The 16,211-nt window shown below is 55.8% G+C and overlaps 1 protein-coding gene across 3 annotated transcripts in view; it reads right to left on the reverse strand.

Annotated features, from left to right (window-relative positions):
* Positions 1 to 781: 781 nt before the first annotated feature.
* Positions 782 to 16,211, reverse strand: part of FBN3 (fibrillin 3) — a 119,476-nt gene continuing 104,046 nt past the window's right edge. For all 3 annotated transcript variants that reach the window (XM_054182291.1, XM_054182292.1, XM_054182290.1), the window contains exons 43-65: positions 15,717 to 15,842; positions 15,116 to 15,241; positions 14,478 to 14,603; positions 14,120 to 14,236; positions 13,754 to 13,882; positions 13,011 to 13,130; positions 12,510 to 12,635; positions 12,271 to 12,423; positions 11,749 to 11,814; positions 11,357 to 11,482; positions 10,626 to 10,745; positions 10,050 to 10,172; positions 9,628 to 9,759; positions 8,884 to 9,009; positions 8,443 to 8,649; positions 8,055 to 8,180; positions 7,444 to 7,566; positions 6,654 to 6,770; positions 6,262 to 6,390; positions 5,514 to 5,633; positions 4,329 to 4,560; positions 3,639 to 3,807; positions 782 to 2,858 (exon numbers count right to left, since the gene is read on the reverse strand). In XM_054182291.1, coding sequence (XP_054038266.1) covers positions 2,484 to 2,858; positions 3,639 to 3,807; positions 4,329 to 4,560; positions 5,514 to 5,633; positions 6,262 to 6,390; positions 6,654 to 6,770; positions 7,444 to 7,566; positions 8,055 to 8,180; positions 8,443 to 8,649; positions 8,884 to 9,009; positions 9,628 to 9,759; positions 10,050 to 10,172; positions 10,626 to 10,745; positions 11,357 to 11,482; positions 11,749 to 11,814; positions 12,271 to 12,423; positions 12,510 to 12,635; positions 13,011 to 13,130; positions 13,754 to 13,882; positions 14,120 to 14,236; positions 14,478 to 14,603; positions 15,116 to 15,241; positions 15,717 to 15,842 — 3,314 coding nt within the window. In that variant the 3' untranslated portion in view covers positions 782 to 2,483. The remainder of the gene's footprint in view (positions 2,859 to 3,638; positions 3,808 to 4,328; positions 4,561 to 5,513; positions 5,634 to 6,261; positions 6,391 to 6,653; positions 6,771 to 7,443; positions 7,567 to 8,054; positions 8,181 to 8,442; positions 8,650 to 8,883; positions 9,010 to 9,627; positions 9,760 to 10,049; positions 10,173 to 10,625; positions 10,746 to 11,356; positions 11,483 to 11,748; positions 11,815 to 12,270; positions 12,424 to 12,509; positions 12,636 to 13,010; positions 13,131 to 13,753; positions 13,883 to 14,119; positions 14,237 to 14,477; positions 14,604 to 15,115; positions 15,242 to 15,716; positions 15,843 to 16,211) is intronic.

Consider the following 16,211-nt stretch of genomic DNA (forward strand, 5'->3'; position numbering starts at 1 on the left):
GAATACAGGCAGGACACCAGCCTGGGCTCGCTCCTGTTGGAGCTGGGATGGGTCCAGCCATGTTCCGGGGCTGTCTGCGCCGTGGGCCCCCCGCCGCCCCTCAGCCCCGGACGATGCTGCGCCCCGACGAGGAGGAAGACCCAGACCCAGACCCAGTTAACCCAAAATAATTTTATTGTTGCTGTTGCTTCTGATACAAAAAAGGAATTCCACAAAGAGCCACCTCTCTGTGCGGGACAAGGGGCGGCGGGGGGGGGGACGGGCAGAGGTTTTGGGTTTCAACGCTTCCCAAAAAAACAACCAGCAAGAAATGTCAATACAAAAAAAAAAACCAAACCAAAAACCAAAACACCGCACCAGAGAGGAAGGAAGGAAACCTTGAGCTTTTTCATTTGAGACTTTTGGCTCAACACACACACACAAACCCATCTCTGCTAATTTATTATTATTAATAGTTTTTTGTTTTTTGTTTTTGTTTTTTTGTTTTTTTTTTTTTTAAAAAAAAGCACCTGTTGGAAAAACAAAACAAAATAATAAAAAAAAAAAAAAACCAAAACCAAAACAACCAACCCCAATCATCAGGCCACCCATCCTGTCACAAGCTCTGGGACTCTTGCAAAAATCCAGAGTCTGGAGCTGCGTTACGCAAAAGAGTTTTCAAGTTTGACGTGAGCCCAAATACAGCATACACATACGCTTCCCCCACCCCCCGCGGGGAAAAAAAACCCACAACCCCCCCCCCTCCCCATCCCCTCCCCAAGTACCAAAAAAAAAAGCTACAGGAATATGCACTCCTCACAACAGCGAGCAATCGTAACTTTGGTGGTTATACATAAATATGAGAGGGTGGATGGATACAGTGCACGAACGCTGACGATTCAATACCAGCACCAGCTTCTGGAAGCTGGAAGCACCTCGGAGCGGTTGAGAAGGTAGTCGTGTGTGGCACCAGAGGGAATCAGCACCTTTCTCGCCTGTGACGAGGCACAGGGGTGACGCAGGACTGAAAATGGATTCATGCAAACCTAGGAAATGGCATGGCAGAGACCGGCTGCGCGAAGGACACCGGAGGGAGGGAAGAAGAAGAGCCCCACCTGGACAGAAGGGTCTGGAGAGGCTGCTTGAGGCAGCAGGGAGACCTCAATTCACTTAATTAATGTTTTCCAGACTCTTTTTAGTGCATTTCATTTGGCTGCGTTAACCAGAGACCGTCCATCTCCGGTGTCACCTTGGACTGACCAAGACGTACGCGACAACCGGAGGGAGCGACGCGCGGCCCCCGTTGTCAGAAGTGCTCCTGACTTGGGGGGTGGTTTCTGGCCGTGAGCACCAGAGTCACGCAGACGGGGTGGCTCGGAGTCAAGGACTGTTTGGAAAACGAAGCTCTGGCTCTCCCTGCCTCTTTCTTCCCGCCAGGCTGCAGAGACCACCCCTATCCCCATCTTGCTCCTGCTGGTGGGAAACTGTTCACAGGGTTTTCAAACACTCGTGTGGGTGGTGGCCAGGAAACGCGTCCCTGCAGGATGCCACACGTGCCCTGCCAAGCCCTCCGGCCCCCCTGGCATGGGGAGCATCCAGCTGCTCTCTACCAGCCTCATGACATTTTTCCTGCCAGTTTAGTTTTGTCCAACCACATCCAACAATGCAATTATTGGCCTTTCCCCAGAGCTCCTCCTCATTTATAGAGGGACACCTTAACCCCTGGGCCTTGCTGGAGCTCCGGAAAAGCCCTTCCAGCTCCAATCTTTGGAGGGCATGGACGTGTTCAGTGCGAAAACCCTACGTTCCCTACAGGAGCCCGTGGTCCCAGGGCCTGGCTGCTTGGTGATGCGAGGTTAGAAACCCAAACTTCACTCAGAGGTGACCTTTTCCGTTTGACAGAGGAGCCCCAAAGGAGCGGAGGACACGGAGAGGACAGAGAGAGACAGAGCACAGCCAGTGTAGGCAGGGGATGGTTTCTGCAGCACCATCATGACAACGCGGAAGCAAAGGAGGGACAAGAGCTGCTGGGAAATGCACTACCACCACACCGTGCCATAGCTCCTTCCAAAGCTGCCCCCAGCCTCCCCCCCTCGCATTTCCTGGGCTGTGGGGTGGTTTTTGGCCTGTGACCATGAAGGACAGGCAGCTTCCCCGTGCTACTGCCCTTGCCAGCTCGGACTAACAGTATCTTGGTTAAAGGAGACGGGCAAGAGCTGAGCAGAGGGAGGGAGTCCCTGCTAACAAGGTCTGAACCTCTGGCAAAAGCTTTCACGAGCTCTTTTGCGGTGTGGCTTGGTTTTGACTCCAGCCCCCCATGAAGCGGCGTATCCCTGCATGGCCAAGGTGAGGGCTGAGCCCGGCGGGACATTTCCCATCGGTCGTACAGTGCAGTGGGGGAGGCGGTGGCAGGGGGTGCAGCGAGAGAAGAGGCAGTTGTTTCCAGGTGTGGATGGCAAGGCTAAGGACTGTACTGTCGGTTGGGTGGGTGGATCTCATGGACGTTAGTAGAGCTGGAGCTGGAGCTTCATCCTCAGTGCTTGGCCCAGCTCCCCTGCTAAGTAGTTGAGGTGGTTCTTGGCCTCTAGTTTCTGCAGTTCCCTCTTGCGGTACAGGGGCACGCTCACGATTTCCAGCAGGTAGGTGCCGGGCACTATTTTCTTGCGGCCGAGGTGCAGGTAGCTGAGCCCCTCCTTTTGGTGGATGCGGAAGTAGCCATCCTCATTCCCATGGGAAATCAGGTACCGCACACGGTTCTCCAGGGGCTCCACAGCGGGCAGGAGCTCCAGGATGTGCTCCTTGTGAGCCAGGTCAGAGAGGTTCAGCATCATGGACAGAGGAGCATCCACATCCATGCTGGCCAAGTTCACAGTATGATCCTTCAAAAGGAACCAAGCGTGTTACTGACAGACACCAAGAAAAGCTCATGGCCAGGTGAAGGACTTGATTTAGAGGAGTTCTGTCCCATGGGCCACCTCAAAGCAGAATTGGCTACAACTTCTATGGGCCTTGCTTTCCTTCAAGTGTTTCTTGGTACCCTGTTTGTGCTGCTGAGACTGAACCGGGCAGTACACAGCCCTCATCTTCAGGGGAAGAACCAATAACTTCAGAGGCATTTTCCTCCCAAGGCCTGAAGGGCCCATGATGACCTCCCAGTCCAGTCTGTCCTGCCCAGGCCTGTGAACTTCTTGGGGGAGCCTTGGACAGGGGCCAGAACTTCCCTCCAAGGAATACCCTGTATTTATAGTGACAGGTCCAGTCTGGAGCCAGACAGTAAGTGCTGATGGTCCTCTAAGGCCCTATGGGGACTGCTCCTCCATCAGCCCCCCTTGCAAGGAAACGCGTCTGCTTTATTTCTTGGTTGCATGTACCTCCAGACATTTGTGGCCAAACCACACAAATGTGTGTCACCTAAGATCGTCCTGACCTCCCCTAACATACTGTGAAAGACCTTCCATTTCTGCAGGACTTCTGGACTCAGTGGCATCCACAAACACCCGAGCACCCAGCATGGGCAGAGTGAGCTTCTCGCTCCGTCTGGATTGAGGCAGCCCCTCAGGAATGGGCACACGGGCTGGGATCCACTCCAAGCAGCTATTCCCCAAGCGACCCAGCTCTTGCCTTGCTTCACCCCATCCAGGATGCCATGGATTTCTTACCTGGTGCTTCTCAGTGCCATTGACACTGCGTCGCTGCCGACCCCTCTTGGGGTAGCCGTTTATCTTGCACTCATAGCAGGTTTCAGGGGAGAGCAGGTTGTCTTCATCTTCTTCTTGGGGAGCAGGAAGGTAGGAACCTTTCCCAAAACCCAAGCCAGAAATACAGTGTCTGGTGGCAGAAAAGCAGAGACCCATCTCAGATTCATGCTTCAAGAAGGAAATCTTATCATTGCCCTCACAAGTTCTCCACGTGGCATCCAGAAACACATGGAGGATCGTGCCTGGGTATAGGACATCGTTTGTACACAGGACATGCCTCTGAGAGATCAGGCCACATCTTATTTAGATGTGGCCAGTAGATTTAATCTGTCCGCACCCTGGACTAGATGGATCTGCAGAACATCTGCTACAATGCTTGCAGCTGCACTGCCCTTTGGGAGTGAAATGGGAGAGGAGATGCGCATTACCATGAGGATCTTGTGATGGGTGAGGAACAGCCCGGCCTGGGGAAGCCAAGGACTCGTGTGGGAATGGGAGCTTACCGGCTCCTGGGGCTCCTTCAAATTGTATTGGTGGCAGAGAGCAGGAGCGTGGTGATGGCGCATGCCTGGGGGCACCATGGCAGCCTGCAATATCCCCCCAAGAACGTACAGGTGCCTGTGGGGACACTCCTGCTGGTTGCTCCCTTACCCTTGCCCTGCTCGGAAGTAGCCGCCGGGACAGCCGCAGAGATAGCCTCCGTCTGTGTTGGAGCAGCCGTAACTGCAGGGGCTGCCGCCTGCTGAGCATTCATCCACGTCCTGGCACCCACCAAAGGCTTGGTCAAAATCGAAGCCAGATGGGCAGACGCACTTGAAGCTTCCCAGAGTGTTGTAGCAGGAGGCAGAGCCGCAGGCGGTGGGGCTGGAGCACTCGTTTTCATCTGCACCCAAAGACAGCAGAACCAGTCAGAAACGTAGCGGAAGGGAGCTCCTGTGCTGTTGGGGCTCCCCACCCCGCAGGGCCAAGGAAATCTGCCCACGGCCATCGCTGAGCTGGCAGCAGGCTCCCTTCTCCTGGCTCCCCTATGAGACCTCATCCCATGCAGGTCCCTGAAGGACTGCCTTCATTTTTTTATCCTCCTGCAATGCAGGGAACTGCTGGCGTCAGGAGCTCTGGGAGCTCAGCACTCTGCAGAGCAGCTTCCAGATGTTCCTGATGTTCCCTGTTGCAGAGGGAACATGGGCCAGGGCAGGGGGACCGACTGTGGGCACAGGCACGGTCCTCCTCTGGGGCAAGGGCAGGAAGATCAGCGCTGGGTTAGTGTTGGAGCAGGGCCAGAGGAGGCCACGAAGATGATCTGAGGGCTGGAGCACTTCTACAAAGACAGGCTGAGAGAGTTGGGGGGGTTCAGCCTGGAGAAGAGAAGGCTCCGGGGAGACCTTATAGCAGTCTCCCAGTCCCTGAAGGGGGCTACAGGAAAGCTGGGGAGGGGCTGTTTGCAAGGGCATGGAGCCATGGGACGAGGGGCAATGGTTTAAACTAGAGCAGGGCAGGGTTAGATCAGCCATTAGGAAGAAGTTCTTTACCCTGAGGGTGGTGAGACACTGGCCCAGGTTGCCCAGAGAGGGGGTGGAGGCCCCATCCCTGGAGACATTCAAGGCCAGGCTGGATGAGGCTCTGAGCGACCTGATCTAGTTCAAGCTGTCCCTGCTCGCTGCAGGGGGTTGGACGGGATGGCCTTTAGAGGTCCCTTCCAACCTAACAGATTCAAAGATGAACCAGACTCCAGAGTCAGAGACGGCCAGGGGTGGCTGGAGAGGGACTCGGGGCGTAGCTGCCCTCTATCCCCCATCCCTACAGCTACGGGACACAAGAGCCCCATCCCACACTCACCCACACACTGATTCCACTGGTAGTGCTGCACGTAGCCCTGTGGACAGCCGCAGCGGTAGCCTCCCAGCACGTTCTGGCAGCCATGCTGGCACCGATGGTTTCCATCGCACTCGTCCACATCTGCAGCAACGTAACACAGATGGTGGTGAGACAGCTTCCCCCTGTCTCGTGGGCTGCCCTGGGCGTGTAGGGACCATGCGCACACGGTATGTGCCGGGCAGCCGGCATCCTTGAGGGTGTTCATGGGGGTGGGTGGTTCTTCTGCCTAATTATGTCTCTGCAGCTTGGAACTGAGTAACGCTTTCAGCCCCCAGGCCCACATACCTCCCCTTGCACCCCCTGCTTGGATGTTTTTTGATTTAAGGTCTGGCCTGAACCGTTACCTGATCTGTTCTGCTTCTGGCTGTCTGCGCTGAACGTAGGCTTTTCTTTAGCATAAGTACATGGTGGGTTTTGGCCGGCATGAGATCTCCCCTGATCAGACACAGGACCATTCCTTTCCTCCCCTTGGCTGCTACGGTTGCAGCACCAAGACCTTCATCTACTTGTCCAAGAGCCGGTGTTGCCCCAGGCAGGTCAGGCACCGACCTCTCCTTTGCACCAGGGCTTCCCGTGTGGGTTTCTGGTGCCCCACAGTAAGGAGTAGTCCCTTCTTGGCTGGACTGAGCTGCCTTAGAGACTGCGAGTGAACTAGGAACTCTTCCACATGGAACATGTGTTTGCCAAAGCCCCAGAGACAAAGACCCACCTTCGCAGTTGACACCAGAGCTGTCCAGGGAGAATCCCTTCTGGCACTCGCAGTTGTAGCTGCCTGGCGTGTTCAGACACTGTCCTTTGGCTCCACACAGAGAGGGCTGAGCTGTGCACTCATTATTGTCTGCAAAACACCGGCGGCCGCCTGTAAGTCCATCCCCAAGGACGTGGCTGCGTGCAGCTTTGCAGACAGCTACCTTGCATCATGGAGCATAGCCCAGTCCCAGCAGCAGACAGACACGTCAGATGCCCAACCCCAGGCCGGCTGGAGAGGGGCAGTGCTCTAAACCCAGAGCTGGGGGGCTGGAAAGACTCTCCTGGGCTTAGAGCTCACCCACAGGGACCTTGGTGGTGCTGTACAGCAGAGCAGCAAATGCCTCTACTCACCGATGCAGGAGGAGTGGTGCTGAGTGAAGCCTGGAGGGCACTTGCAGTTGAATCCTCCGATAATGTTCACACAGAGGAACTGGCAGTTGTGCTGCTTGGTGGCACATTCATCCAAGTCTAAAGCAACAAGAACATGCGTCTCAACTGATCTTACTGAGTTATCTTACCTTTACGGTCCGAGTCTCTGGCACCCACGTGCACACGGTGATACACGGTGGTCCTGGGCAGGCCAGGAGCTGACATGGACCAGCCTCAGGAACAACACACACAAAATTCTTGCGTGACAATCACAAGTCCAGGGAGCCTCGTCATTCCAGACACATCTGGAAGATGCAGAAATTTTTCTCTGCCTCTCTCGTAATCCACAAATCCCAGACTCTCACAGATTCATAGGCCACCTTCCTGATACATCAGCACCATGAGAGGTGGGCAAAGCCCCACTTTGGCAGCTGCCAGCACCAGGAGGGGCCCTGATAGTGCCCAGCCCACCTGTAGGAGACCGGCAGGTTCAAGGCTCCGCACAGCCTGGGATATGCTGTGCAGTCTGTAGGAAAGGGCAAGGAATATTATTTTTTTTCCTGATGAGACAGATCTAGAGCATCTGCAGAGGGATGAAACCCTGATGCATCAGTCCAGGAGGGTCCAGCATGGCACCTTTTTCCATGTCTAGCCTTGTCCTGGGGCTGAACAGACAGACTTGACTGTTCTGGCAGATGCTTTTCAGCTCTTGCCATCCCCCGGGCTGCCAGAGATGAGGCAGGGTCTCTGCTGCTTTCTCCTGGGTCAATACCTTTGCAGATCTTCCCATCTTCTTGCAGAATGTACCCTCGGGGGCAGGAGCATTGGTAGCTGCCTTCTGTGTTCTTGCAGATGAAGTTACATGGCTTAGGGGACTGGTTACACTCATCCAAATCTAGACTCGAGAGACAAGACACGTCAGCATTCCCAGGTCGTGCTGCTGGACTGGGCCCCCACCACCCCTTGGACCATTCAGTCTACCAAGGGGCTCCCGAACACAAGGTGATCCCAGGTCTCATGGCCCCACGTAACTAAGCGGTCAGATGGTCCTATGGATCCCGGCACTCCCTGCCCCAGATAAATGCTCTGCCAACAAAAGGTCTGGCTGGTCTGACTTTCGTCTCTGGATGACACTCCCTGCCAGTCCCTGTGGGCCCTGGGGTCAGAGGGAGAAGACATGGAGCCTGGGTTTTAAGGAGTTAAACAACACAGAGTGATGACTTTGATGTACAGAGGACCGTGCAATATGGCAAAGCGTCCAAAGCCCCGCTATGGATTTGCAGAACTGTAGGGACAGAAGTGAGGACATGTCCCAGGACCTTCTTTTTGCACACTGAAAAGTAGGGATGGAAGCCTGCCGAGGGTTTCCTTCTCCCGACTCACCCACGCAGGCTGTGCCCGTGATATCCGCGGTGTAGCCCAGCCTGCAGTGGCAGCGGAAGGAGCCGATGCTGTTGATGCACTGTCCGTTCTTGCAGAGGTTGGGCAGAACCTTGCACTCGTCGATGTCTGCGGGAGAGAGGGACGGACCTGTTAGTGCCAATGCGGCCTCTGTCCCCATGCTCCTGTGCCAGCACTGTGCCAGGGCGGCTCAGACTCTCCCTGGGATGCCAGAGACATTTAGGGAGTTTTAAGATAATGCTGCAGAAGCTTCTTGCCTGCTCCAGGCACCGTGTAGGTCTGCCCCAGCCAGTTCCTGGGGGAACTCTGCCTGTACCCACACCTCTGCTTTCTCCCCTCTGCACTGAAGGTGGTTTGGGCCCCAGCTCACCTCTCCCATCAGTGGAGTACCCTGGTCCATGAGGACACATTTTCTTGTACTGGGCGGTTCCAGGAAGGGGGCAGAGCTCACACTGGGGGCCCCAGCTGCGCCCGCTGTTGCAGCAGCACTCAGATTTGGTGACCAGGTTGCGGTTGGTGGAGGACATCTGGCACATGGTTTGCAGTACTTCAGTGAAGCAGAATCCTTGGCGGGTGTCTGGACAGAGAGAGTGGGGGATACAAGGTCAGGATCTGAGACAGTGTCAGCACCAGGGATAACCGAGCAGCCCGACCAGCCTGTGCCAGTTCCAGCATGGAGGGTAGTGTGGTTTGGATAATGCTTAAGGCGATGCCCCAACAGCCTTTCCCCTCGGAAACCCTGAAACACCTGAAAAGCATCATCTGCTGCTAATGAGAGGCTGCTCAGGACCCACCAGGACTTGGTAATTACCAATACACTCTGTGCCAGAGGGACTGACTTCAAAACCTTCGTTGCAGTCACAGCGGTAACTTCCCACCGTGTTGATGCAGCGGCCGTTGGGGCAGATTCCAGGCTTGGTGCGACACTCGTTCTCATCTAGGATGGAAGGAGCCGCAAAGAGCTATGGTCAGGCGTAGGACGAATTTCAGCTTTCCATGAGTTCCCACGCTACCACGCAGTTTGAAACACCCTCACATAGTCCTTGAGGACCACTTCCACGGCCTTAGGCAGCTGAGAAACACATCCACCGGCCCCGGACCTCCCCCAAAGCGGGGTGGCTGAGCACCCAGCTTCCCTAGAGTGCACCTTCTCCACCTGCAAGTACCAAGGTGCTGGGGTTGGAGTGGAGCTGGGCTCACTCTGCATTCCTGCTGTGCCTGACAGCGTGCAAGTCTGGGCTCTCCAGTGCTGGCCTTTCCAAAAGCAGCTCAGTGCAAAGGAGCTTGACACCGACATGGAAAGACTCAACAGAAAGGACACATGGCACAGCTCTGTGTCATCTCGTGCTGGAACTGCGTAGACCCATGGGTCCAGAGATGGAGAGATTTTGTTTGTGAAGGCATCTAATAGGACATAAGGGAAGTTCTGACATATGGAAAACCCTGGGGAGGAGCTGTCTGACAGTAGGATATAAAATAAAGCTACGTGGACATTGCCTAGAAGAGGATGGTCTCTATCCCCACCGGGAACCCCTCCCAGCCTGGTCCTTGGTACCTGTGCAGCCCTCTCCATCGGGCCTGCGTTGCATTCCTGGGGGGCAGATGCACATGAAGGTGCCAATGAGATTCTTGCACAGCATCCCTCGAGACTCGCAGTCGTGCAATCCCTCTGCACACTCATCCAGATCTGCAACCGAGAACCTCAATGAGGCCACGTTCAACCTGCCAACTCTGCAGCACTCGGGGGGCGACTTGGAACCGAGCGCTCACATCTGCACTGCTCCACCGAGCCCTACTGCCCTGGGCCGGGCTGGCTGGCACACGGCAGAGACACCAAGGCAGGCGAGAGTGAGCACAAGCTCAGAGGCGCCAGCTCAGAAGTCCTGCCTTCTCTCTGCACAGCACCAGAGCCCAGCAAAGTGCGGGGGCCTGGGGAGAGCGTGGGAGCTCCCCGATGGGTGCAGGAGGGGGTTTTACCTCTGCACATTCTCCTGTCTTCTCGGAGGGCGTATCCAGAGGGGCAGGTGCACTCGTAGGAGCCAAAGGTGTTGATGCAGCGGAAGGCACAGAGCAGGGGGTTCAGCGCGCACTCATTGATATCTGGGAGGCAGGAGAGAGGGGAGAGCTCGACTCTGTGCTCTCAGGCGTCAACTGAGCAGTAAAGGTGGTGGGCCTCCCCAGGACAGACTCCCTCCCTCCTCGTGAATTCAACTCATGAGAGCTCTCTTCCACCAAGCCTTCCTGTCATGGGCTTCTGTGGCAGAGGGACAGCCACCTGGTGTCTTGGCAGCTTTGATGGGGACAGGGTCCTGGCTCCTTGGTGAGGCAGCTCCTGCATTTAGGCAGGTCTCCAGACCTCCTCCTGGGCTCCAGCCTCAGAGGAAGCCGAAGGGGACCGGTGCTGATGTACACGCTCACGTGGAGATGAGCCCCAGCCAGCTTTTCTCCACTGTCCATCAGAGGCTGACCTGACTGCTGCTCACCCAGGTAGTGGGGTCACACACTTGCCCAGTATGCAATGAGGGTGAAGGGATTGCCCCACAGCAGCATTACCTTCGCACGTCATCATGGGACCTGGCTCAAAGCCTTCATCACAGGCGCACTCGAAGCCTCCCACCACATTGGTGCAGGTGCCGTTGCCACAGGGGTTGCCAATGGAGCACTCGTCGGTATCTGCAGGAAGCCAGGACCACGTTAGGTGAATGAATTAGGTGGGAAAGGTGCAGGCTGGTCTCTTCATGCACCCAGAGCATCCAAACAAGCCCAGCAAAGCCAGGAGCCAGGGGTAAAAAGCAAAGGGGCAGGGGAGAAGCAAGTTCCTTCTCTCCACACGCACTCACATAGAATCATAGAGTTGTTAGGGTTGGAAGGGACCTTAAAGATCATCTAGTTCCAACCCCCCTGCCCTGGGCAGGGACACCTCCCACTAGATCAGGTTGCTCAGAGCCCCGTCCAGCCTGGCCTTAAAAACTTCCAGGGACGGGGCTTCCACCACCTCTCTGGGCAACCTGTTCCAGTGTCTCACCACCCTCATGGTGAGGAACTTCTTCCTAACGTCCAGTCTGAACCGACCCATCTCTAGTTTTAATCCATTCCCTCTAGTCCTACCATTACTCGACTTCCTAAAAAGTCCCTCCCCAGCTTTCTTGGAGGCCCCCTTAAGATACCGCTAGGCCCCTATAAGGTCTCCTCGGAGCCTTCTTTTCTCCAGACTGAACATAGCCTCTGACGTAAGGAGGATAAAAGCAAGAGGGAGCTGGTGCTCCCCCCATGCAGACCCTTACCCACACAGTTGACTCCTGTGTAGTCCAGGTTGTACCCAAAGGGGCACTCGCAGCGGAAGGACCCATCAGTGTTGATGCAGGCTCCGTTTATGCAGACACCCAGGTTCTCTGAGCACTCATTAACATCTAGAGGGGAAACCAAAGCAATGAAACCTCATGTGAGCACATAGCCAGGACTGACCCTGCAATCCCAGACACTCCCTCTCCAGAGCCAGGGGCTGAACCTCTGGTGAGCAGTCAGAGACCATGAGCTTGAGAGGGAACCCAGTCCTACATCCGTCCCCTCCTGCCTCTGGGATTCTACCCTACTCTCCACGTAGCCTAAGTTTGGCTGCTTCTAGGCAATACCCTCCCCAAAACAAATTTCTTCTCATCCCTAGGTCAGACCTTACCTTCTCGGGTGTCACCTGGGCCTGGGATGGCTCCATGGCCATACGGACATAGCTCCTGGAAGGCAACTGGAAAAAAGCAGAAGAGTCAGATATGTTTACAAGTGCTTCTACTCACAGAAACTGAAATGTGCTTTTGGAGGCTTCTAGAGCATGACTGAGAGCTTGACAGCTCTGTGGCCATGGGAGGCCACAGAAGCCCAGCTGGTTGGGAAACACCTGTGCTTGCCCTTGGATCTGGAGGCACTGAGATGCTTTTGCCTTATCTAAAGCCCCACAGAGAACTGAGAGCAGATCCAAAGCAGAAATAAGGCTGACTGTGGTTGCTGGAGATCCAAGGAATACTGCAGTCCAGGAAGGGCTACTAGGTTTCAATGCGGTACTCTCCAGATGGAGGAGCCCACTTTGCTGGACGTCTTGCATTGCTGGTTGTGTTCTCTGACCTGCGCACCTTCCCCACACTCTGCACATGTTGGAGACACATGCAGCCATCTCTCCCATGGAGCTAGGTCCCAGCACACCTACCGTTTCCTTCCTGCGGGCACAGCTCACAGGGGTCTCCCCAGCCTTCTCCTGGCATCTTGCTGCAGCAACACCGAGCCTTGGTGGTGTTGAAGGCCTTGGGGACAGAGCACTTTCCGTTGTCAAAGCGAGTGAAGCAGAAGCTCTGGCGAGTATCTGTAGGTGGATGGGGAAAGTCATAGGTCATTGCAGACATCCAGGATGGTTATGGTTCCCTCCCCCCCATGATGAGCTGCACTCACCAAAGCACCGTCGGCCGTTATCAGACAACACAAAGCCCGGAGGACAGACACACTGGAAGCTGCCAGGGGTATTGGTGCATGTCCCAAAGAGGCAGATGTTGGGCTCCTCTTCACACTCGTTGATATCTGGGAGCACCAGGGACATATTACTTACAGAGCAGCCAAAGGTCACTCCTTTCCTCATTGCATCAAAACCAGTTGTGATGTCTGGGGAGCTCTGATGCCCGCAGGACATCACCCCAGCCCTCACCCTTAACCCACCCTCAGGGCAAATGGGACAATGAAGAGGCCAGGGGACAGCAAAACCATCAAGCCTCCTCCATCATCGGAGCAGGCCTTGCCTTGCTCCATCTCTACTTGCTTTCAAGAAGCTATCTGTGGCGGGGGGGCGGGGGGAGATGGATGGCCCAGCCCACTCAGGAAGAATACGGTTGTTCTGGGAATAGTCCAAGGTGACCACATGCTGTGCTGGAAATGGAGGAGGCAGAGAGCCAACATTACCGATGCAGTTGTCGTTCTGCACCTCGTACCCAGGGGGGCAGATACAGCGGAAGGAGCCCTCCAGGTTCTGGCAGGTGCCCGGGGAGCAGGTCCCAGGCAGGCTCACGCACTCGTTGATGTCTGCAGAGGAGGGGAAATAACCAGTGATAGCGTCTGTGCTCAGCTCAGAGGACTTGGGTGCAGGGTACCTTGCTGCACCCAGGCCCTACCTCCAGCTGCACCCTGCTTTGCCCTAAAGATGTCAGGGAAGCGGATAGGACATTTTCCAGGATGCTCTACCTCGTGTGCCCTGGGAACACGGACTCAGCCCTGCAGGAGGCAGAGTGACGGACACAAGGGTGCGATGTGCCTGTCTCCCCCCACGGCCCCTGCCTGCAGGGTGGTTCCCAAGGCATCCCTGGTACAACTCTCCATGCTTTAGAGGCATGGACAGGACAACATTTCTCCTCGCTGTCAGGCAGGTCTCAGCACATGGAAAGGGACTGGCTTGACTGTTCCCTGCATTGCAGGAAGGGACATGAAGGCACACTGGGGCCCAGTCCAGCTTCTCACAGGCAGTCAAACAATCAGGCTTTGGCTCCAGAGGACTTTGGGCCTTGTGAGTGGCTCTGGAGAGTCCACTGTTCAGTTGCCTCTGACGGGACCAGCTTGGGGACCAGGTCTCATAGCACTGCACCATGCCAGCCATGCCAACACACAGCTCAACTGACTGGGAAGGTCCAGCCTGCTGCCCGGACACTCACCTACACAGTTCTTCCCATCAGGGGTCCGGTCGTACCCCTCTTGGCACAAGCACTGGAAGGAGCCGATGCTGTTGATGCACTGCCCGTTTCGACACACCTGCCCCACCAGGGATGAACACTCATCAATGTCTGTGGGAGGGAAATGATAAGCACAGCGGGAAGAGATATGCAGAGCATGTGAGTGTCACATACAACCACCCCTGCAGCCACTGCCAGGTGACACCCAGAGGTCAATTCTACAGCCACTGCCAGGTGACACCCAGAGCTGACCCGCTGTATGCCACCGTGTGACACCCCACGCCCCACAGCCCTTGCCACGTTGACCCCAATCAGCCATCCACACGGTCAGGATTTCATGCAACTCACCCATGCAGTCGTTATTGTGCGTTAGCTCAAAGCCAGGGAAGCAGAGGCAGTTGTAGGAGCCAACTGTGTTCTTGCAGGTCCCGTTTCCACAGGGCTGTCGGTCACACTCATCGATATCTGCAGAGAGAAGGTCAGGGCTGATTCAGGGGCTGAGAGAGCTGAGAGCCCCTGTCTTGGGTGTGCAGCCAGGGTCCAGGCAGCCCAACACCCCTGTGGCTTGCAGGGGCAGCCGGGGATCGAGAGGACACCGTGGCCCTTGGCTGTCCTTGGCACTACCCAGCGGGTGCTGGAGAGAGCTCATGTCCATGCTGGTATCTGACTTGCGGCAGGGCTGTGGCAGTCACACTGTCACACTGACCCATGCACATGGTCTGCTCCCCCGTGGCCTTGAAGCCGTTGTGGCAGATGCAGACATAGCTGCCCTCGGTGTCAACGCAGTCCCCATGGCTGCAGACATTGGGGATCTCCTGGCATTCGTTGCGACCTAAAACAAAGCAAAAGCGGGCAGCAGTGAGCAGAAGGGATGGAGCAAATGGGAAGAGGCGAGGCACTGGCCTTCTGCAGGTGGTGGGAAGCTGTGTCTGTGAGCAGCAGCACAGCAGAACGGGGACTCCGTTTTCTGGGAGGCGGCTTCCCAGAGAACGAGACTGATGCACTGCCATCGCTAAAACAGTAAATTTAATTGGAGAAAATGGCCTGAGCTGCCAGACTAAAGCTGCACTTCACAGCGACCTTTTTCTCATCCCTCAGGGGCCCACAATCCCTGGGAATTGTTCCAAAAGTACAGGTATCCCATAATCACAGCACAACCAAGGCCATAGTCCCCAGGCTTGACAAAAGACCGGCAACCCACGCGTGGGACTGGCGTGTCCTTCACGCTGTCCCTCCTTGGGTCCGCACAGGCTGGTCTGCAAAGCCACGTGAAGAGCCCAGGCAGGGGTGTCCGTGCCTCCCGCCCCTGTCTCTGGAATAGGTAGCAAAGAGCTCCCATCTTACCCACGCAGGCTCCGCTAGGCGACAGCTTGTATCCGGTTGAGCATTCGCACCTGTAACTGCCCGGGATGTTGATGCAGTCGGCGTTGCGCTGGCAGAGGTTCTCCCCACTGCTGCACTCATCGATGTCTGGAGGGGGAAGAGCAACACAAACCCGGAGTGCGCAGGGGGCCAAGGGCTCACCGGGCACCACCATCCTGGTAGGGCTCGGCGGAGTCAATGGAATTTTAACCCTTGGTTTGCTCCAGTCAGGGTCAATTTTCAAGCATTTTCTATCGCTTTGCAATAAAATAGTGAATTTTAGTTTCAAGTCAAAACTTGGAAACGCTCACGTTTGCAAACTTTTTCCAAAAAACAAAAAAACCAACCCAAAAACAGAGGAGGGGAAAACCAGAGAGGAACATGAATGAAAATCAGCAATTTTCATCCAACCTTTGATGTGGAAAATGAAGATTTCAAGAAGGCTGAGAACATGTAGACTCTGTCCGTGTCTGCTGACAGCCCTCCCCCAGGTGCCCCATGAGCTGGGGAGACGCTAATGCCCCACTGGGGACCCCCACCCCCCTGGGCGCCCTCGGCAGCGTTGTCCCGGCTGCCCCGTTACCTTCGCAGATGAGCAGGATGTTGTTATAGCTGAATCCAATGGGACACTCGCACCTGAAGCTGCCAATTTGGTTGATGCAGACACCGTTCGTGCAGATAGCGGGGATCTCACTGCACTCATCAATATCTGCACACAGAGAACATCTCTCAGCGCCCCGGGAAGGCAGCAGGGAGGAAATCATAGAATCATAGGGTTGGAAGGGACCTCTGGAGATCATCTCCTCCAACCCCCGGCCACAGCAGGGTCACCCACAGCAGGTGGCACAGGAACGCGTCCAGGCGGGGTTGGGATGTCTCCAGAGACGGAGACTCCCCCACCTCTCTGGGCAGCCTGTGCCAGGGCTCTGACACCCTCACAGCAAAGAAGTTCCTCCTCGTCTTGAGATGGAACTTCCCATGGGCAAGTTTGTGCCCGTTACCCCTTGTCCTGTCCCCGGGCACCACTGAGAAGAGCCTGGCCCCATCCTCCTGACACCCCCCCTTTCAGTATTTATCA

The sequence above is a fragment of the Rissa tridactyla genome, chromosome 22 (assembly GCF_028500815.1).
Source record: "Rissa tridactyla isolate bRisTri1 chromosome 22, bRisTri1.patW.cur.20221130, whole genome shotgun sequence".
Taxonomy (NCBI): Eukaryota; Metazoa; Chordata; class Aves; order Charadriiformes; family Laridae; genus Rissa; species Rissa tridactyla.